Raw genomic sequence first — 22,906 nt, forward strand, 5'->3', positions numbered from 1 at the left:
GCTTCGTGGTGCTGGTGTTAAGCACAATACAAAAACACACATTCAAACCAATCTGGATAGGTCTGCTTTTTCCCTTATCAAATGGTAACTTCTCACGTACCGTCATCCTTTTTAGGATGCATTTAGTTCTCCTTTGAAGAGCCACCGGCCTGGTTACAAAGAGCCCTAATCTGGGAGTTCTGGTTCCTTTGTGCCTCGGTTGGTGGATGGTGTGGTTGTGATGGAGAGATGGGGAGATGGGGAGGGAGACGCTTTGCTTTCCCTGTTCTCTCTCTCGCCTCTCCCCAGCAGCTCTGAGTACCACAGCCAGGTAGACAGACAGACACACACACACTGCTGCGCATACACACACTCGCCACCGCACACACTCATGCGCTCTCACACACACACACACACAGTGCCGCACTCCCTAACAGGTCCAGACCCTTTCAGAAAACAAGGGGACTGCCAACAAGACACACCAGCCCAGAAGAAGACTAACGTTATTGCAGGAAACAAGCCAGGTGAATCCACCAGCAGATAGCATTCTAGGCTAGTAGGAAGCATCTATAGTGCACACAATCACTGCCTGCCTCCAACACATGAGGGGATGAGCTAGCTAGTAACTACAACACACCAGCCATGGAGGCAGAGCACACACACAAATGACATGCAAGCTAAAATCCAGAGAATGACACTGCCGTCAAATCGATTGTCAGCGGTGGATAGATGGATCGATGGATAGAGAAATTGCTCACCTGTGTCCTTCCTCCGTTCCTTTCTGCCTCCTTCAGCACATTATCCTGGCTGGTGTGCACATCGAACCGGCACGGAAACGTAGCTACATGCCCTCCTCTCTCGCTGTCCTCTCTCACCGACGTCGCTCTTCTTCTCTCAGTGATTTATTTAATTATTTCCTCTCTCTCTGCCTGCCTCCCCCTCCTCCCTTCCTGTAGCACAGTTGCTACAGCTGTCAGTGTTGGCTTTTTTTGTGGCTATTTAATTCCCTGTTTCTCTCACTTTCTGACGCCTCTCCTCCTCCGTCGACTGCTTTCTTTTGGAGGAACTAATGTGCAGCAAGGGACAAAAGGAGGGAGTGCCTTGAACATTAAGAACCAATATTGTACGGTACAGTGATCTCTCTCTCTCCCTCCCTATCCCTCTATCGTTCTCTCTCTCTCTAAGACATCTCCTCCTGATGTAGCCAGGCATGGGGGTAGTGGTGCTAGCACTAGCGGTAGAGCGTTCGTCCCCGGAGACACAGTGGTACACAGCTGAGGCTGCTGGGAAAACGCGACATGGATGCGGCGCTGAGTAGAAAAGGTGGTGCGAGTACCACTGGAGAGCCCGGTGCAACCTCCGCCTGAGCGCATCCGGGCTTTCAACGCCACCCCCTCCTCCCTCATCATCCAACACAGAGGGGGGTCTGTTCACACTCCCAAGGCCCAGCCGAGTGCTCAACTAAAGGCTCACACAACGAGCCTGACAAGGCCGGATCAGTAAGCCAGCTAGCGCGCTCCGTTTGGAGGGAGAAGAAGCCTCGTCTTTTGTTGTGAGCTGTGTGTTTTGATTAGGTCTGTGAGGAGGCAAGCTAGCATAGGCCCTACTGTACTACAGAGTATAGGCTATGTGACAAATCAAATGGAGAGAAGTGCTATAGCAAAAGCCGGAGAATGTAGGCCTACTTTAATCGTTTATACTTACACCATTTTTATCCAACTTTATACCATTTTTATAGTGTATAATTTATCTTGAATCTGGCATCTACCAATCAATATTCTCCAAAGAGCAAATATTCCGACCATGAAGATATGTTCTATTCTGTACCATGCTGTGTAGTGAGTGTATTCACCACTGGCTAGTGAGAAATGCATGTCTAATACAGCGAGTACATCTAAAGGTTTATAAATAAAACATAGTGATGCTACAGTCAGTGTGTGAGGTCGTCCACTAAATAACAGGGGGAGAGACCAGTATTCAGAGTGGTGGTTTACCACCTTCATTAATAAACCACATTCACCTTAAAGAGCCATTTGCAGCTCAAACAATAAGATCAGCATCATCTAAGATGTGGCTGGAGAAATGTAGCCCCTCTTAAATTCATAGACAGGGCTTTGGATGCAAGGACTGACCATTCATGGTATGAAATGAATGGTTTAACCATGTTTTGAGGCTATACAGTGTGAAACAGCTTGAATTGTGGATTCTGATGGGGTATGACAGTTGAACTACGCTCATGATGTTATATTCTATGAAAATCAATGCAGGTAGCCTTGCGGTTAAGAGTGTTGCGCCACTAACCGAAAGGTCGCTGGTTTGACTCCCCGCACTGACTAGGTGAAACAATCCGCCAATGTGCCCTTGAGCAAGGCACTCAACCCTAATTGCTCCAGGGTCGCCATAAATAATCGCTGATCCCTGGCCATGACCCCACTCTCTGAGGGTGTCTCAGGGGGAGTGTGATATTCACCCCCAAAAATATTCCAATTCACATGTGTATAATACAGACGTGTACATCTGTGAAATAGGACAAGTGTAAGTAACCACCTAATTATTATTATATATCATTAATTTAAAAGTGAAAATATGGATGTACCAATCGCATATTGTCCCATTAATGCATATTCATTTCCGTCTTTGAATAACCCAAAAAAATCCAAAAGTAAAGACAATAACTAATTGTACAATAATCGGATTTTGAAATACAGTGACCTGAATATATTAACAGATACACCAATAGGTTTGTTGAACGGATTGTTATTGAAGTCTGGATTGAATTTACAGTTTAAAAAAATCTGCCATCGAAAAATTCCAGGCGAACCCCCTTGGGATTCCGTAATGAGGGCCTGTAGTATTTCCAAACAAATTCCCAATTATGGGAAACGTCCGGAAATATATGGTGGCCCCACCCAGAACAGGGACTTAATTGCATTGACTAAAAATACATTCCTGATTATCTCACTTTTCCTTTTCGCACGAGCCAATGAGATGTCTGCAAAAAGTAACAGAGATATGACAGAAACCCTGCATGGCCCTCATATACCCCACTAACTAACCCCCATTATCACACAATAAATTACTCAAAGTGGGGGGGGGGGGGGGGGGGGGTCGACTTAGTACCTACAGTACTGTACCAACCCCTCATAATGTCATTACAAGACTTTAAATAAGTACCTACAGTGCTGTACTGTACCAACCCCTCATAATGTCATTATAAGACTTTAAATAAGTACCTACAGTACTGTACCAACCCCTCATAATGTCATTATAAGACTTTAAATAAGTACCTACAGTACAGTACCAACCCCTCATAATGTCATAAGACTTTAAACAAGTACCTACAGTACTGTACCAACCCCTCATAATGTCATTATAAGACTTTAAATAAGTACCTACAGTACTGTACCAACCCCTCATAATGTCATTATAAGACTTTAAATAAGTACCTACAGTACTGTACTGTATCAACCCCTCATAATGTCATTATAAGACTTTAAATAAGTACCTACAGCACTGTACTGTACCAATACCTCATAATGTCATTATAAGACTTTAAATAAGTACCTACAGTACTGTACCAACCCCTCATAATGTCATTATAAGACTTTAAATAAGTACCTACAGTACTGTATCAACCCCTCATAATGTCATTATAAGACTTTAAATAAGTACCTACAGCACTGTACTGTACCAATCCCTCATAATGTCATTATAAGACTTTAAATAAGTACCTACAGTCCTGTACCAACCCCTCATAATGTCATTATAAGACTTTAAATAAGTACCTACAGTACTGTACTTTACCAACCACTCATAATGTCATTATAAGACTTTAAATAAGTACCTACAGTACTGTACTGTACCAACCCCTCATAATGTCATTACAAGACTTTAAATAAGTACCTACATTACTGTACCAACCACTCATAATGTCATTATAAGACTTTAAATAAGTACCTACAGTACTGTACCAACCCCTCATAATGTCATTATAAGACTTTAAATAAGTACCTACAGTACTGTACCAACCCCTCATAATGTCATTACAAGACTTTAAATAAGTACCTACAGTGCTGTACTGTACCAACCCCTCATAATGTCATTATAAGACTTTAAATAAGTACCTACAGTACTGTACCAACCCCGCATAATGTCATTATAAGACTTTAAATAAGTACCTACAGTACTGTACTGTACCATCCCCTCATAATGTCATTATAAGACTTTAAATAAGTACCTACAGTACTGTACTGTACCAACCCCTCATAATGTCATTATAAGACTTTAAATAAGTACCTACAGTACTGTACCAACCCCTCATAATGTCATTATAAGACTTTAAATAAGTACCTGCAGTACTGTACCAACCACTCATAATGTCAATATAAGACTTTAAATAAGTACCTACAGTACTGTACTGTACCAACCCCTCATAATGTCATTATAAGACTTTAAATAAGTACCTACAGTACTGTACTGTACCAACCCCTCATAATGTCATTATAAGACTTTAAATAAGTACCTACAGTACTGTACCAACCACTCATAATGTCATTATATGACTTTAAATAAGTACCTACAGTACTGTACTGTACCAACCCCTCATAATGTCATTATAAGACTTTAAATAAGTACCTACAGTACTGTACTGTACCAACCCCTCATAATGTCATTATAAGACTTTAAATAAGTACCTACAGTACTGTACTGTACCAACCCCTCATAATGTCATTATAAGACTTTAAATAAGTACCTACAGTGCTGTACTGTACCAACCACTCATAATGTCATTATAAGACTTTAAATAAGTACCTACAGTACAGTACCAACCCCTCATAATGTCATTATAAGACTTTAAACAAGTACCTACAGTACTGTACCAACCCCTCATAATGTCATTATAAGACTTTAAATAAGTACCTACAGTACTGTACCAACCCCTCATAATGTCATTATAAGACTTTAAATAAGTACCTACAGTACTGTACCAACCCCTCATAATGTCATTATAAGACTTTAAATAAGTACCTACAGCACTGTACTGTACCAATCCCTCATAATGTCATTATAAGACTTTAAATAAGTACCTACAGTACTGTACCAACCCCTCATAATGTCATTATAAGACTTTAAACAAGTACCTACAGTACTGTACCAACCCCTCATAATGTCATTATAAGACTTTAAATAAGTACCTACAGTACTGTACCAACCCCTCATAATGTCATTATAAGACTTTAAATAAGTACCTACAGTACTGTACTGTATCAACCCCTCATAATGTCATTATAAGACTTTAAATAAGTACCTACAGCACTGTACTGTACCAATCCCTCATAATGTCATTATAAGACTTTAAATAAGTACCTACAGTACTGTACCAACCCCTCATAATGTCATTATAAGACTTTAAATAAGTACCTACAGTACTGTACTTTACCAACCCCTCATAATGTCATTATAAGACTTTAAATAAGTACCTACAGTACTGTACTGTACCAACCCCTCATAATGTCATTACAAGACTTTAAATAAGTACCTACATTACTGTACCAACCACTCATAATGTCATTATAAGACTTTAAATAAGTACCTACAGTACTGTACCAACCCCTCATAATGTCATTATAAGACTTTAAATAAGTACCTACAGTACTGTACCAACCCCTCATAATGTCATTATAAGACTTTAAATAAGTACCTACAGTACTGTACCAACCCCTCATAATGTCATTATAAGACTTTAAATAAGTACCTACAGTACTGTACTGTATCAACCCCTCATAATGTCATTATAAGACTTTAAATAAGTACCTACAGCACTGTACTGTACCAATCCCTCATAATGTCATTATAAGACTTTAAATAAGTACCTACAGTACTGTACCAACCCCTCATAATGTCATTATAAGACTTTAAATAAGTACCTACAGTACTGTATCAACCCCTCATAATGTCATTATAAGACTTTAAATAAGTACCTACAGCACTGTACTGTACCAATCCCTCATAATGTCATTATAAGACTTTAAATAAGTACCTACAGTACTGTACCAACCCCTCATAATGTCATTATAAGACTTTAAATAAGTACCTACAGTACTGTACTTTACCAACCACTCATAATGTCATTATAAGACTTTAAATAAGTACCTACAGTACTGTACTGTACCAACCCCTCATAATGTCATTACAAGACTTTAAATAAGTACCTACATTACTGTACCAACCACTCATAATGTCATTATAAGACTTTAAATAAGTACCTACAGTACTGTACCAACCCCTCATAATGTCATTATAAGACTTTAAATAAGTACCTACAGTACTGTACCAACCCCTCATAATGTCATTACAAGACTTTAAATAAGTACCTACAGTGCTGTACTGTACCAACCCCTCATAATGTCATTATAAGACTTTAAATAAGTACCTACAGTACTGTACCAACCCCGCATAATGTCATTATAAGACTTTAAATAAGTACCTACAGTACTGTACTGTACCAACCCCTCATAATGTCATTATAAGACTTTAAATAAGTACCTACAGTACTGTACCAACCCCTCATAATGTCATTATAAGACTTTAAATAAGTACCTACAGTACTGTACTGTATCAACCCCTCATAATGTCATTATAAGACTTTAAATAAGTACCTACAGCACTGTACTGTACCAATCCCTCATAATGTCATTATAAGACTTTAAATAAGTACCTACAGTACTGTACCAACCCCTCATAATGTCATTATAAGACTTTAAATAAGTACCTACAGTACTGTACTTTACCAACCCCTCATAATGTCATTATAAGACTTTAAATAAGTACCTACAGTACTGTACTGTACCAACCCCTCATAATGTCATTACAAGACTTTAAATAAGTACCTACATTACTGTACCAACCACTCATAATGTCATTATAAGACTTTAAATAAGTACCTACAGTACTGTACCAACCCCTCATAATGTCATTATAAGACTTTAAATAAGTACCTACAGTACTGTACCAACCCCTCATAATGTCATTACAAGACTTTAAATAAGTACCTACAGTGCTGTACTGTACCAACCCCTCATAATGTCATTATAAGACTTTAAATAAGTACCTACAGTACTGTACCAACCCCGCATAATGTCATTATAAGACTTTAAATAAGTACCTACAGTACTGTACTGTACCAACCCCTCATAATGTCATTATAAGACTTTAAATAAGTACCTACAGTACTGTACCAACCCCTCATAATGTCATTATAAGACTTTAAATAAGTACCTACAGTACTGTACCAACCACTCATAATGTCAATATAAGACTTTAAATAAGTACCTACAGTACTGTACTGTACCAACCCCTCATAATGTCATTATAAGACTTTAAATAAGTACCTACAGTACTGTACTGTACCAACCCCTCATAATGTCATTATAAGACTTTAAATAAGTACCTACAGTACTGTACCAACCACTCATAATGTCATTATAAGACTTTAAATAAGTACCTACAGTACTGTACTGTACCAACCCCTCATAATGTCATTATAAGACTTTAAATAAGTACCTACAGTACTGTACTGTACCAACCCCTCATAATGTCATTATAAGACTTTAAATAAGTACCTACAGTACTGTACTGTACCAACCCCTCATAATGTCATTATAAGACTTTAAATAAGTACCTACAGTACTGTACCAACCCCTCATAATGTCATTATAAGACTTTAAATAAGTACCTACAGTACTGTACCAACCACTCATAATGTCAATATAAGACTTTAAATAAGTACCTACAGTACTGTACTGTACCAACCCCTCATAATGTCATTATAAGACTTTAAATAAGTACCTACAGTACTGTACCAACCCCTCATAATGTCATTATAAGACTTTAAATAAGTAACTACAGTACTGTACCAACCACTCATAATGTCAATATAAGACTTTAAATAAGTACCTACAGTACTGTACCAACCACTCATAATGTCATTATAAGACTTTAAATAAGTACCTACAGTACTGTACTGTACCAACCCCTCATAATGTCATTATAAGACTTTAAATAAGTACCTACAGTACAGTACTGTACCAACCCCTCATAATGTCATTACAAGACTTTAAATAAGTACCTACAGTACTGTACCAACCCCTCATAATGTAATTATAAGACTTTAAATAAGTACCTACAGTACTGTACTGTACCAACCCCTCATAATGTCATTATAAGACTTTAAATAAGTACCTACAGTACTGTACTGTACCAACCCCTCATAATGTCATTACACGACTTTAAATAAGTACCTACAGTACAGTACTGTACCAACCCCTCATCATGTCATTACAAGACTTTAAATAAGTACCTACAGTACTGTACCAACCCCTCATAATGTCATTATAAGACTTTAAATAAGTACCTACAGTACTGTACTGTACCAACCCCTCATAATGTCATTATAAGACTTTAAATCAGTACCTAGAGTACTGTACTGTACCAACCCCTCATAATGTCATTATAAGACTTTAAATAAGTATCTACAATACTGTACCAACCCCTCATAATGTCATTACAAGACTTTAAATAAGTATCTACAATACTGTACCAACCCCTCATAATGTCATTACAAGACTTTAAATAAGTACCTACAGTACTGTACCAACACCTCATAATGTCATTATAAGACTTTAAATAAGTACCTACAGTACCAACCCCTCATAATATCATTATAAGACTTTAAATAAGTACCTACAGTACTGTACCAACCCCTCATAATATCATTATAAGACTTTAAATAAGTACCTACAGTACTGTACCAACCCCTCATAATGTCATTATAAGACTTTAAATAAGTACCTACAGTACTGTACTGTACCAACCCCTCATGTCATTATAAGACTTTAAATAAGTACCTACAGTACAGTACTGTACCAACCCCTCATAATGTCATTATAAGACTTTAAATAAGTACCTACAGTACTGTACTGTACCAACCCCTCATAATGTCATTATAAGACTTTAAATAAGTACCTACAGTACCAACCCCTCATAATGTCATTATAAGACTTTAAATAAGTACCTACAGTACTGTACTGTACCAACCCCTCATAATGTCATTATAAGACTTTAAATACGTACCTACAGTACCAACCCCTCATAATGTCATTATAAGACTTTAAATAAGTACCTACAGTACCAACCCCTCATAATGTCATTATAAGACTTTAAATAAGTACCTACAGTACTGTACCAACCCCTCATAATGTCATTATAAGACTTTAAATAAGTACCTACAGTACTGTACCAACCCCTCATAATGTCATTATAAGACTTTAAATAAGTACCTACAGTACTGTACTGTACCAACCCCTCATAATGTCATTATAAGACTTTAAATAAGTACCTACAGTACCAACCCCTCATAATGTCATTATAAGACTTTAAATAAGTACCTACTGTACTGTACCAACCCCTCATAATGTCATTATAAGTCATTATAAGACTTTAAATAAGTACCTACAGTACTGTACCAACCCCTCATAATGTCATTATAAGACTTTAAATAAGTACCTACTGTACTGTACCAACCCCTCATAATGTCATTATAAGACTTTAAATAAGTACCTACAGTACTGTACCAACCCCTCATAATGTCATTATAAGACTTTAAATAAGTACCTACAGTACTGTACCAACCCCTCATAATGTCATTATAAGACTTTAAATAAGTACCTACAGTACTGTACCAACCCCTCATAATGTCATTATAAGACTTTAAATAAGTACCTACAGTACCAACCCCTCATAATGTCATTATAAGACTTTAAATAAGTACCTACAGTACTGTACTGTACCAACCCCTCATAATGTCATTATAAGACTTTAAATAAGTACCTACAGTACCAACCCCTCATAATGTCATTATAAGACTTTAAATAAGTACCTACAGTGCAGTACTGTACCAACCCCTCATAATGTCATTACAAGACTTTAAATAAGTACCTACAGTACTGTACCAACCCCTCATAATGTCATTACAAGACTTTAAATAAGTACCTACAGCACTGTACTGTACCAATCCCTCATAATGTCATTATAAGACTTTAAATAAGTACCTACAGTACCAACCCCTCATAATGTCATTATAAGACTTTAAATAAGTACCTACTGTACTGTACCAACCCCTCATAATGTCATTATAAGACTTTAAATAAGTACCTACAGTACTGTACCAACCCCTCATAATGTCATTATAAGACTTTAAATAAGTACCTACAGTACTGTACTGTACCAACCCCTCATAATGTCATTATAAGACTTTAAATAAGTACCTACAGTACCAACCCCTCATAATGTCATTATAAGACTTTAAATAAGTACCTACTGTACTGTACCAACCCCTCATAATGTCATTATAAGACTTTAAATAAGTACCTACAGTACTGTACCAACCCCTCATAATGTCATTATAAGACTTTGAATAAGTACCTACTGTACTGTACCAACCCCTCATAATGTCATTATAAGACTTTAAATAAGTACCTACAGTACTGTACCAACCCCTCATAATGTCATTATAAGACTTTAAATAAGTACCTACAGTACTGTACCAACCCCTCATAATGTCATTATAAGACTTTAAATAAGTACCTACAGTACTGTACCAACCCCTCATAATGTCATTATAAGACTTTAAATAAGTACCTACAGTACCAACCCCTCATAATGTCATTATAAGACTTTAAATAAGTACCTACAGTACTGTACTGTACCAACCCCTCATAATGTCATTATAAGACTTTAAATAAGTACCTACAGTACCAACCCCTCATAATGTCATTATAAGACTTTAAATAAGTACCTACAGTGCAGTACTGTACCAACCCCTCATAATGTCATTACAAGACTTTAAATAAGTATGTATTACTATCATCTTACAATAATCCTGAGTTGTTAAGGGGGCTGAATAATTTTGCACGCCCAATTTTTCAGTTTTTGATTTGTTAAAAAAGTTTGAAATATCCAATAAATGTCGTTCCACTTCATGATTGTGCCCCACTTGTTGTTGATTCTTCACAAAAAATACAGTTTTATATATTTATGTTTGAAGCCTGAAATGTGGCAAAACGTTGCAAAGTTCAAGGGGGCCGAATACTTTCGCAAGGCACTGTTATATCATAGCAGAACCGTATAAGTGTTGCTCTCCACTTTTGAAATCAGTGGAATAAGAGTATGATAGTTTAGGGGATGGAGAAAACACCTGTCTCTGGATTACATCTTCAAACTAAGGGCAACCATTTGTATTTTTAGCTATTATGGATCCCCATTAGCTGCTGCCAAAGCAGCAGCTACTCTTCATGGGGTTCAGCGAAATGAAGGCATCCGTGACAGGGAGAAGCGTCTATCCATGGTGTATATGGGCAAGATAGTCTAGCCAGCTACATTTTCAAATATTACATGTTTCTAATTTTGACAGAAAGTAATTTTCATTTCAAGTTTAAAGTGGCTGGCCCGCTAGCTAATGTTACATGTATGATCTGTGTGGTAATATTATTTGTATATCTCAGAGCTATTTGCTTTGCTAGTTATAGCCTACTGTTAGCTAGTTACAATTGAACCTGGTTGTTTAGCTAACTGCAGATTCATGCAGGGTAGTAACGTCATAGTAACATACATTTCTTAACAAAAAAATACTCCACTATGCAAGTAACCATTGCAATAGAATGTCACTGTGACAACTGTTGATAGACGTAGCTGGTAAATTCACTCTGGCTATCTACTCCTATTTCAGAGCACTCTCGTCTGTGTGTGCTAGAGAGCAGAATAACTGACACATTTACAAATGCTCAACATCTGAATATGGCTGGTGTCAGTAAACGTTGGCAAAAAAGCGTAAATTGTTGCCAGCAGCACAGTTGCAGTCACCAACACTGGATAACATAAAAACAGCCTAACCAGCTCTGCTAGGGTGAGTAAAATGGTCAGTGAGCTGTTCTCTCATTTGTGTCTGGAAGTAGCTAGCATGCTAGCCAACATTTGCCAGTTAGCTTGGGGGCTTGACTACTGCTGTTAGGACAGAATGCTTGGATCAACCCTTAAAGAGATGGGTGTGGCTAAAGCTTAAGAGGGTGTGAACGATGCTGAATGGGTGTAGACAAAGAAGAACTATCCAGTAGTTACCAAAACATTCAAAAGTGAGGTTACAAGTTTATCAACTTTCAAAGCAGAATTGCTTTCCCATTGTTCTTCAACTGTAGTGTATGATTTACCATTTTCTAGCTCTATACTTTAATCCAACGTAAAAAAAAAAACTATTTCAATTTTTTTGTACATAATACTGAATTGAGACGGAAGGGCATCAAAACAACTTGCTATACCTCATTATACCTGCTGGCTGGTAGGTTTCTATTCTGTCGTCAACTTCCATTGTCCTCCAAGAGTTGCTACATATTTTCACACTGCTACTATTTTATCTGACATAATCACCAGGACAACTCCTCCCACACACTTCAGCAGCATGCCATGTCTGCCAGGGTGAAATGTTAATGCAAGGCCTATTCTCTATACATTACCTTTCCCCTGTAACTACCCAGAGGACCATAATGCAAAGACGTGTTGGAGCTTTCAACCTGAAAAATATCTAGATATACACTAAATGTCTCCATATGGAGCAGTTCTATATGTATCTTTGCCAAAATCAACCACTTGAACCAATCAATCAACACAACCAAGGAACACCACATTCTACACAATAAACCCACATATTCCACCTAAATGGAGGGAGCCAATTACACCTGTAATATGATGGACAGCTAAGAAACAGACCTTCAGACACTGTTACACCCTGTAGAATAAACCCACGTATTCCACCTAAAGGGAGGGAGCCTACTACACGTGTAATATGATGGACAGCTAAGAGACAGACCCTCAGACACTGTTACACCCAGGTGGACACACCCTGAGTCTCACACACCGACATAGGTTGTAGTGGTGCAGTTGCACTAACGTATTAGTAGAGTCCCCTCCCCCTCCTCCTCTGAGCCAATAGGAAGGCTATTTCAAGGACAGTTTCCTGTTTTTTCCTCTTCCTCCTCCCTCACTCCTCTATGGCCACAGCAGCATTGAGCCAACCCTCTCATACACAAGCACTGAAAGGCTACTGTAGATATCAATATCTACTGTAACTAACTAACTAACCTAAACTAACTCGTTTTCTCTGTAGCACAGAGAACGCAAACATAAAACATGTTCCTTACAGATGCATGGACAACAATATACAGAATATATCACATGCTACATGATTACGCATGCACAAAACACAGCAGCATATAAATCACCATACACACACACACACACACACACATTCAATGATCGCATGTATGTATATTACCTACAGACTGGCGGTCGGCGTCCGGTAACTGTGCTCTCCTCATAGAGCAAAGGAAGGGTATGCTGTCTCTGGACAGAGCACAGGCATCCCTTATAACACACCAACACACACACTCACCAACACACACGCTGGCGCACTAGCCGGCAAAACATGCTGGCGCAGCAGCATATATGCATTATAGACAACCTGATAGAGAGGGATAGAGAGAGAGCGCGAGATGCCATGATATACCACACAGCAAGAGAGACTATAGGGTGACTTACAAGACATTTAGGTAAGTTATGTTTATCTTCTACGTTAACCATGCTTTAACAATTAGAGAAAGTGGTTCTCATTCCCAACATTAGCTAAGAGGTTCAAATGCACACCATCAGATTGCCTCTCTGTGATGCTGAGAATAGAAAACCCAAACCAGAGGATTCATCGGCGCAGACATTTTCAGAACACTGTGTCTCAGTATCACCGCCAGGGAATGTCAGAAGAAACGGAGAGAGGTACCGGTTAACAGAGAGTTATTGTACAGAGGTATCGGTCAACAGACTGTAGGACAACTAACGAGAAAACTTTGTTCCAGTGCACAGTTTTTTCGTAACTGATTGTTTGGACAAATCACTATTTTGCAGGTGTTCGCATCTTTCGAATTTCAGAAGGGGAATGAATATTTTGCCCATATACTTGTCCGTAACATGCAAAGAGAGGGTGTGGAGCTACGACCCTGCTTCCGCTCCTCATTCGGATAACTTTTCTAACATGTCTCTCCCTGAAATTCATTGAGAATCTGACACAGTTACGCAAGATTTTAGTTCTGTGTTTCTGAGATGAAGAGATGAAAGAGGAAATAGGTGTCAAAGGCAATAGAAAGAGTAGAAAGGAAGAGGGAAAAGAAGAGGGGGAGAGAAAGTGCAGGAGTCAGCAGTGAGCTGAAGACGTCAACTGCTGTCACCACCCTTTGAGCGAGAGGAGGGTTAAAACCATGACACTTTATAGAAGGGAACTAAGATGTGCTTCATTTTACCGGGTTGCTTCAGAAAACGTTTGAGTAATGTTCAGCCGGTCTGTTATGCGTGTGCACAGGACCATTTTGACATCACAGAAGTCAAATAGAAAGTTGATTCTTTATCATTAAAGTGCATTTCCTTATATAGAAGCACCCATGTCCTCTAAGAGTAACTAAATATGTGTGTGTACCGAGCTTGGTCTTGATTTCATGCTCATTGGTTAAAAGTAGATACAATGCATTACAGAAAGTACTCAGACACTTTCACTTTTTACACATTTTGTTACATTACAGCCTTATTTTCCTCATCAATCGAAACGCAATACTGACAAAGCAAAAACAGTTTTTAGAAATGTTTGTAAACATAAGTATTCAGATCCTTTAATCAGTACTTTGTGGAAGCACCTTTGGCAGCGATTACAGCCCGAGTTTTCTTGGGTATGACGCTACAAGGTTGGGGCGGCAGGTAGCCTAGTGGTTAGAGCATTGGGCCAGTAACTGAAAGGTTGCTAGATCGAATCCCTGAGCCAACAAGGTAAAAATCTGTCATTATTCCCCTGAACAAGGCAGTTAACCCACTGTTCCGAGGCCGTCATTGTAAATAAGAATTTGTTCTTAACTGACTTGCATAGTTAAATAAAAGCAAGAAAATGGGATGGAGAATAGAGTTTCTCCCATTCTTTCAAACTCTGTTAGATTGGATGGGGAGTGTCGCTACACAGCTATTTTCAGGTCTCTCCAGAGATGATCGGATTCAAGTCCGGGCTCTGGCTGGGCCAATCAAGGACATTCAGAGACTTGTCCCGAAGCTACTCCTGCATTTTCTTGGCTGTGTGCTTAGGGTCGTTGTCCTGTTGGAAGGTAAACCTTCACCCCAGTCTGAGGCCCTGAGTGCTCTGGAGTAGGTTTTCATTAAGAATCTCTCTCTACTTTTCTCTCTGTACATCCCCACAGCATGATGCTGCCACCACCATGCTTCACCGGAGGGATGGTGCAAGATTTCCTCCAGACGTTACGCTTGGCATTCAGGCCAAAGAGTCAAATCTTGGTTTCTTGACCTACTCCAAGCAGGCTGTCATGTGCCTTTTACTGAAGAGTAGCTTCCGTCTGGCCACCTGAGCTCAATTTCGAGTCTATTAGCAAAAGGGTCTGAATATATTCATTTTTAATACATTAGCAAACATTGAAAAAACCTGTTTAAAAAACAGAGAAGCTTTGTCATTATGGGGTATTGCGTGTAGATTGATGAGTAAAAAAAATAATTTAATACATTTTACAATAAGGCTGTAATGTAACAAAATGTGGAAAAAGTGAAGGGGTCTGAATACTTTGCGAATGCACTGTATAGCGACCGTATGCTTTTCTTTTGTATAATGGATTCTATGCACAGTATAGTATAATAACATATTTGCTAGCCTATTAAGCCCCTGAGGAAATCAAGAGACGTAAGTGGTGGTCGGACGTCTTTCTAACATCTGCAGTCAATGAACAGATCAATTGGCAGTAATTGCATATTCCCCATTTGGACTCTTGAGGACCGATGTTGAGTATGGACTGGCTGGTGAACTAGACTAACCTCTGTTTGTTTGCAGGGAATTTCGAGAGATGTTTGGGACGAGACCGTGTGAGGGAATAGTTTCTAATGTGACTCTTCCTTCTTGGTCAGGGGTTCCCAAACTATTTCACTCGGGGCCCCTCTTCCAGCATTGGGGAACATCGCGCACGCACCATATCTATGTGCACAAGCACTGTTCATGACACAAACTGTTCACACCCCTCTTGTTGGTGGAGATCATTTTCCAGTTTTAAAGCTAATTTTCTTTAAATTCTAAACGTTTTGCTATGTCTAATGTGTATTAATGTATTATTTGAGTGACAAAACAATTACAACAATATCAATGGGCTAAAAAAATGAAAGAAAAATAACAGCTGACATGGGCTAGTTGATCTGGAAGTTTCTGACAAATTGTAAATATCACTCTAAGGTTTGCAAAGACTAACCATGACAAGACGAACTAATGATGCACAACCCAATTTCAAAAATGCATCTTGTGCATTCTATGATTACAACTTTCAAGAGCAAGTTTAAAGCCAGACACCGACCCCTCGCGTGCCCCACAGTTTGGGAATCACTGTTCTAGGTGGTCTAATTTTCTGTGACAGCCAGACAAGTGGTGTTGTCAAACACCTTGTATCCAGGTTGCCTTGGTTTCTCCCTCAGAGGACAGGATGAGGAATCTGAACTGCCAGTTAGTGGCATGAACACTGATCACCACTAAGGTAGAGGAGCATGCCATGTTACACTACCAAAGAGTGAAGGGAAGGTGGTCAACTAACTATAAATAACTTCATTGTTTCATTTCACAGTCAACTATTCAATTCATTTACAATCAGTAAGCTAATGCTAATACTCTTGTTTGTTTGCTAGCTAGCTACAGAAAGCTGCTTCACGGAAACCAGGTGTAATACATGTGTATAATATGTAGCACTAGTACTCACGGTCTTCTCCTGGACATGGCATACCTGGCTTCACTGGGATACTGGGGAAGACTGCAAGAGAATGATGAACGACAACTATGAATACCCAGAGACATGTCCAATCTAAACCTCTGAACATACTAACTAATGGTTACTCAAATTAATGTGTATGTGTCCTAAACCACTGAATTAAAAGTAAATGATTTGCATTGAGATAATAGTACAATTATTGCAGAGGAAGAGGTGAAAAGAGAACAGAGAGGAGGAGGTGAAAAGATAAGAGAAGAGGATGTGAAAAGAGAACAGAGAGAAGTAGGTGAAAAGGGAACAGAGAGGAGGAGGAGAAAAGTGAAGTAGAGGAGGAGGTGAAAAGAGAACAGAGAAGAGTAGGTGAAAAGGGAACAGAGAGGAGGCGGTAAAAAGAGAACAGAGAGAAGTAGGTGAAAAGGGAACAGAGAGGAGGAGGTGAAAAGAGAACAGAGAGGAGGCGGTAAAAAGAGAACAGAGAGAAGTAGGTGAAAAGGGAAGTAGAGGAGGTGAAAAGAGAACAGAGAGGAGGAGGTGAAAAGGGAACAGAGAGGAGGAGGTGAAAAGGGAACAGAGAAGAGGAGGTGAAAAGGGAACAGAGAGGAGGAGGTGAAAAGAGAACAGAGAGGAGGTGGTGAAAAGAGAACAGAGAGAAGTAGGTAAAAAGAGAACAGAGAGGAGGAGGAGAAAAGGGAACAGAGAGGAGGAGGTGAAAAGGGAACAGAGAAGAGGAGGTGAAAAGGGAACAGAGAAGAGGAGGTGAAAAGGGAACAGAGAAGAGGAGGTGAAAAGAGAACAGAGAGGAGGTGGTGAAAAGAGAACAGAGAGAAGTAGGTAAAAAGAGAACAGAGAGAAGTAGGGTGAAAAGGGAACAGAGAGGAGGAGGTGAAAAGAGAACAGAGAGGAGGCGGTGAAAAGAGAACAGAGAGGAGTAAGTGAAAAGAGAACAGAGAGGAGGAGGTGAAAAGAGAACAGAGAAGAGGAGGTGAAAAGGGAACAGAGAAGAGGAGGTGAAAAGGGAACAGAGAGAAGTAGGTGAAAAGGGAAGGAGAGGAGGTGAAAAGAGAACAGAGAGGAGGTGAAAAGAGAACAGAGAGGAGGAGGTGAAAAGAGAACAGAGAGGAGGAGGTGAAAAGAGAACAGAGAGGAGGAGGTGAAAAGAGAATAGAGAAGAGGAGGTGAAAATAGAACAGAGAGGAGGATGTGAAAAGAGAACAGAGAAGAGTAGGTGAAAAGGGAACAGAGAGGAGGAGGTGAAAAGAGAACAGAGAGGAGGCGGTGAAAAGAGAACAGAGAGGAGGCGGTGAAAAGAGAACAGAGAGGAGGAGGAGAAAAGTGAAGTAGAGGAGGAGGTGAAAAGAGAACAGAGAAGAGTAGGTGAAAAGGGAACAGAGAGGAGGCGGTAAAAAGAGAACAGAGAGAAGTAGGTGAAAAGGGAACAGAGAGGAGGAGGTGAAAAGAGAACAGAGAGGAGGCGGTAAAAAGAGAACAGAGAGAAGTAGGTGAAAAGGGAAGGAGAGGAGGTGAAAAGAGAACAGAGAGGAGGTGAAAAGAGAACAGAGAGGAGGAGGTGAAAAGAGAACAGAGAGGAGGAGGTGAAAAGAGAACAGAGAGGAGGAGGTGAAAAGAGAACAGAGAGGAGGAGGTGAAAAGAGAATAGAGAAGAGGAGGTGAAAATAGAACAGAGAGGAGGATGTGAAAAGAGAACAGAGAGGAGGAGGTGAAAAGAGAACAGAGAGGAGGCGGTAAAAAGAGAACAGAGAGAAGTAGGTGAAAAGGGAAGGAGAGGAGGTGAAAAGAGAACAGAGAGGAGGTGAAAAGAGAACAGAGAGGAGGAGGTGAAAAGAGAACAGAGAGGAGGAGGTGAAAAGAGAACAGAGAGGAGGAGGTGAAAAGAGAACAGAGAGGAGGAGGTGAAAAGAGAATAGAGAAGAGGAGGTGAAAATAGAACAGAGAGGAGGATGTGAAAAGAGAACAGAGAGGAGGAGGTGAAAAGAGAACAGAGAGGAGGCGGTGAAAAGAGAACAGAGAGGAGGCGGTGAAAAGAGAACAGAGAAGAGGAGGTGAAAAGGGAAGTAGAGGAGGTGAAAAGAGAACAGAGAGGAGGAGGTGAAAAGAGAACAGAGAAGAGTAGGTGAAAAGAGAACAGAGAGGAGGAGGTGAAAAGAGAACAGAGAGGAGTAAGTGAAAAGAGAAGTAAAGGTAAAGCGACAGAGAAATGAGTGCAGACAGACAGAGCCCTAACTAACCGTGCAGCAGGAGTCCTGAGTTCCTGTTGCGGCTGTAGATCCGGAAGGCCTCCTGCAGTTCCATCTGAGAGGAGATGGTACATGGGTCTCCTATGGGACACAAACACAGATTATTCACTTATTTCAGCGATACACATGTAGTCAAGATCAACTGAATTTTTTCCCACCCACCGGTGCGAGACCAACATACCCTCATCGTCGATCCACTTGAGAGTGATTGGCTGCTCCCGGGCCAGGCTGCACATCACCCTCACCTCCTCACATAGTCCCATGTAGGTTACTGTGGCAGCCAAGTCCGTGATTAGCATGTCCCTGCACACACAGGATAAATAATATAACATTATTCAAATGACACTCACTCTTTCACGTTGCTTCACACTAGGGTTTGGGCAAAAGGAATTACACCCAATTGTATTCAGTCAATGTCGAGATGGCTTAAATAATGGAAGGCTGGATGCCCAAGCCAGACATGTATTCAATACATCCACTTCAGTCACTTCTTTAGATCTCTCTGGAGGAACTTCTTCAGCAGTGGTTAATGGTCCGAATAGATGTGTGGGCAACATGTTTTGTAAATAGGGAATTACAACAACAGCTACGGACATTCAACCGTCAAACACTCCCTGACTGCCATTTGAATGTGATGAACAGATCTCAAGGAATATAAGGATGCGAAATGACCTGTGGCGAATGTGACGGCCTGTGCAGTGGCATGTTCTGCCCCACCGGAGGAGGGCGCCACACACTGAAACAAGCTGCTGCACAATGTGTGGACTCTAGTCTTTGATCATTACTTTATGTTCAATATCAACTCATCCATGTAAAGTACTCTCACTTACTTGGATCAATGACACAAGCACAGGCCTATGGTTCTCTGCTATGGCGTAGCCATTGCAACTACTATGCATGTATGGGCTATACTGACTAGTTCTATCATATGCATGTATGGTTCTCTATACAGAGACCAGTTTGAGTCCAATGACAGACAGTGGCTCCTACAAGCCAAAAGCAAGAGACACAAGGCTACTCTTCTCCCACCTCACAGCTGCATTCTACAATACACCAGCTATCCAGCTGCTCCAGCTGTTCTTTGTTGGAATAAAGACAAACTCTGGCAATTAAGTCATCCTTATTCCTTAACCGAGAAAACCCCCTGTCACACTTGATATGCGGGAGAATTCAGTCCCTGCTGAACAAGTGTATTTGTGAGCATGTTCAGTGAAAGGAAAAATAAAAGGCCAGATGCAAAGCACACAGTTAAATCATACAGCTAACAGCTACAAAAAGATATTCAAAATAGCCCACAAGTGTCTCGTAGTAGGATATTCCTAAGAGATAGTTGGTTGTACTAGGATGGTCATATGGATTTTTTTTTTAAACAGTTTCCCCGTTATGTTGAGATCACAACTTATTTATCTCATGATCACGACATGACAAAAGTACCTCGCGTCATCCATTAATTTGTTCAGATGCACGATAACTACTTCATCAAGGAACCCTGTGGCTGCGTTGATCACAGGGCATTGAAGCCCTGAACGATGACTGACAGGCAGCCCCGCCTCCCAGGCTGCAAGCCGCCCCCAAGACCATAGCCAATTGCATGCAAGCAACAACGCAGCTAACTTTGCTAGTCTTGTGAACTAGCTAGTTAGCTAGCTAAATAGCTAGCAAGCTAGCTTGTTATTTGTGCTGGTTGTCAGCTTGCGTAACTGATATGTGTATAATTATAAGGGACATTGACTTTTTAATATTTACATTTACAGGGGGGGGAGCTCCATTCCTTACAGATTGATTAGATTCAAATACTCTGAAGCTGAAATTAAGGCAGGATGCTGCCTTGTGGGCGGTTTTATAGGTAAGGGTCCTTGCAGACAGCCTACTGGGAAGCATCCTGCCTTATCAGCCTCTGCGGTGGCTATTTAATCTGATCAGCCTGCCAGGAATAGAGCCCACCCAGTCTTGATCATATACTGAATCGGTGAGTGAGTTTATATGGAGGTGCATAAGAGATGTTGTACACACTGTGACTATTAAAACCTACCCTAACCAGAAACCGTGGATAGATGGTAGCATTCGTGCAAAACAAAGCGCAAACCACCGCATTTAACCATGGCAAGGCGACTGGGAATACGGACCGAATACAAACAGTATAGTTATTCCCTCAGCAAGGCAATCAAACAAGTGAAATGTCCGTACAGAGACAAAGTGGAATTTTAAATCAATGGCTCAGACACGAGACGTATGTGGCAGGGTCTAAAGACAATCACGGACTAAAAAAAGAAAACCAGCCACTTCACGCACTTCACGTCTTGCTTCCAGACAAACTAAACACCTTCGCCCGCTTTGAGGATGATACAGTGCCACAGCTCGCCTTCTCCGTGGCCGACGTGAGAAAGACATTTAAACGCGTTAACCCTCGCAAAGCTGCCCGCCCAGACGGCAACCCTAGCCGCGTCCTCAGAGCATGCGCAGACCAGCTGGGTGTTTAAGGACATATTTAATCACTCTCTATCCCAGTCTGTTGTCCCCACATGCTTCAAGTTGGCCACCATTATTCCTGAACCCAAGAAGGCAAAGGTAACTGAACTAAATGACTAATCACACCATAGCACTCACTTCTGTCATCATTAAGCGATGAGAGGCTAATCAAGGATCATATCACCTCCACCTTACCCGTCACCCTAGACCCACTTCAATTCACTTACCACCACAATAGGTCCACAGACGATGAAATCGCCATAACACTGCCCACTGCCCTGGTCTCAAACCCACCCTATGCAAACCCGCCCTGGACTTTCTGACGGGCCGCCCCCAGGTGGTGAGGGTAGGTAACAACATCTCCACTTCGCTGATCCTCAACACTGGGGCCCCACAAGGGTGCGTGCTAAACCCCCTACAGGGGGGTGTACTCCCTGTTCACCCATGACTGCGTTGCCATGCACGCCTCCAACTCAATCATCAAGTTTGCAGATGACACACTACTAGGAGGCTTGATTACCAACAACGACAAGATGGCCTATAGGAAGGAACTGAGAGCACTCGGAGTGTAGTGTCAGCAAAACAACCTCTTACTCAATATCAATAAAACAAAGGAGATGATCGTGGACTTCAGGAAACATCAGAGGGAGCACCCCCTATCCACATCGACGGGAGAGCAGTGGAGAAGGTGGAAGGTTTTAAGTTCCTCGGCATACACATCACGGACAAACTGAAATGTTCCACCCACACAGACAGTGTAGTAATGGCTGCGCAACAGTGGCTCTTCAACCTCAGGAGGCTCAAGAAATTTGGCTTGTCACCTAAAACCCACAAACTTCTACAGATGCACAATTGAGAGCATCCGGTGGGGCTGTATCACCGCCTGGTATGGCAACTGCACCGCCCACAATCACAAAGCTCTCCAGAGGGTGGTACAGTCTGCATAAGGCATCACCGGGGGCAAACTACCTGCTCTGGGCCTCTGTACACCTATGTAGATATTCCTTCTTTTTTTATCATCCGTTTCCAGCTACAATAGTCATTTACAACATTAAATGTCTACACTGTATTTCTGAACAATTTGATGTTTTTTTAATGGACAATTTATTTTGCTTTTCTTCCAATGGACATTTCTAAGTGAGCCCAAACTTTTGAACAGTAGTGTATATACTGTATTTATACCATCTATTACATCTTGCCTATGCTGCTCTGTCATTGCTCTTCCATATATGTATATATTCTTATTCCATTCCTTACTTAGATTTGTGTGTATTAGGTAGTTGTTGTGGAATTGTTAGATACATTGCTGCACTG

At 40.4% G+C, this 22,906-nt stretch overlaps 1 protein-coding gene across 2 annotated transcripts in view; it reads right to left on the reverse strand.

The window, feature by feature from the left end:
- prkcz (protein kinase C, zeta) overlaps nt 1-22,906 on the reverse strand; it is a 184,888-nt gene that overhangs the window by 135,609 nt on the left and 26,373 nt on the right. Inside the window, exons 2-4 of one of the 2 annotated variants that reach the window (XM_064955906.1) lie at nt 19,305-19,426; nt 19,115-19,204; nt 16,884-16,910 (exon numbers count right to left, since the gene is read on the reverse strand). In XM_064955906.1, the coding sequence (XP_064811978.1) occupies nt 16,884-16,910; nt 19,115-19,204; nt 19,305-19,426 (239 nt within the window). Of the gene's footprint in view, nt 1-16,859; nt 16,911-19,114; nt 19,205-19,304; nt 19,427-22,906 lie in introns of both variants that reach the window. The other variant, XM_064955905.1, reaches the window with a different exon arrangement.

Source organism: Oncorhynchus masou, chromosome 33 (assembly GCF_036934945.1).
Source record: "Oncorhynchus masou masou isolate Uvic2021 chromosome 33, UVic_Omas_1.1, whole genome shotgun sequence".
In the NCBI taxonomy this organism is placed as follows: Eukaryota; Metazoa; Chordata; class Actinopteri; order Salmoniformes; family Salmonidae; genus Oncorhynchus; species Oncorhynchus masou.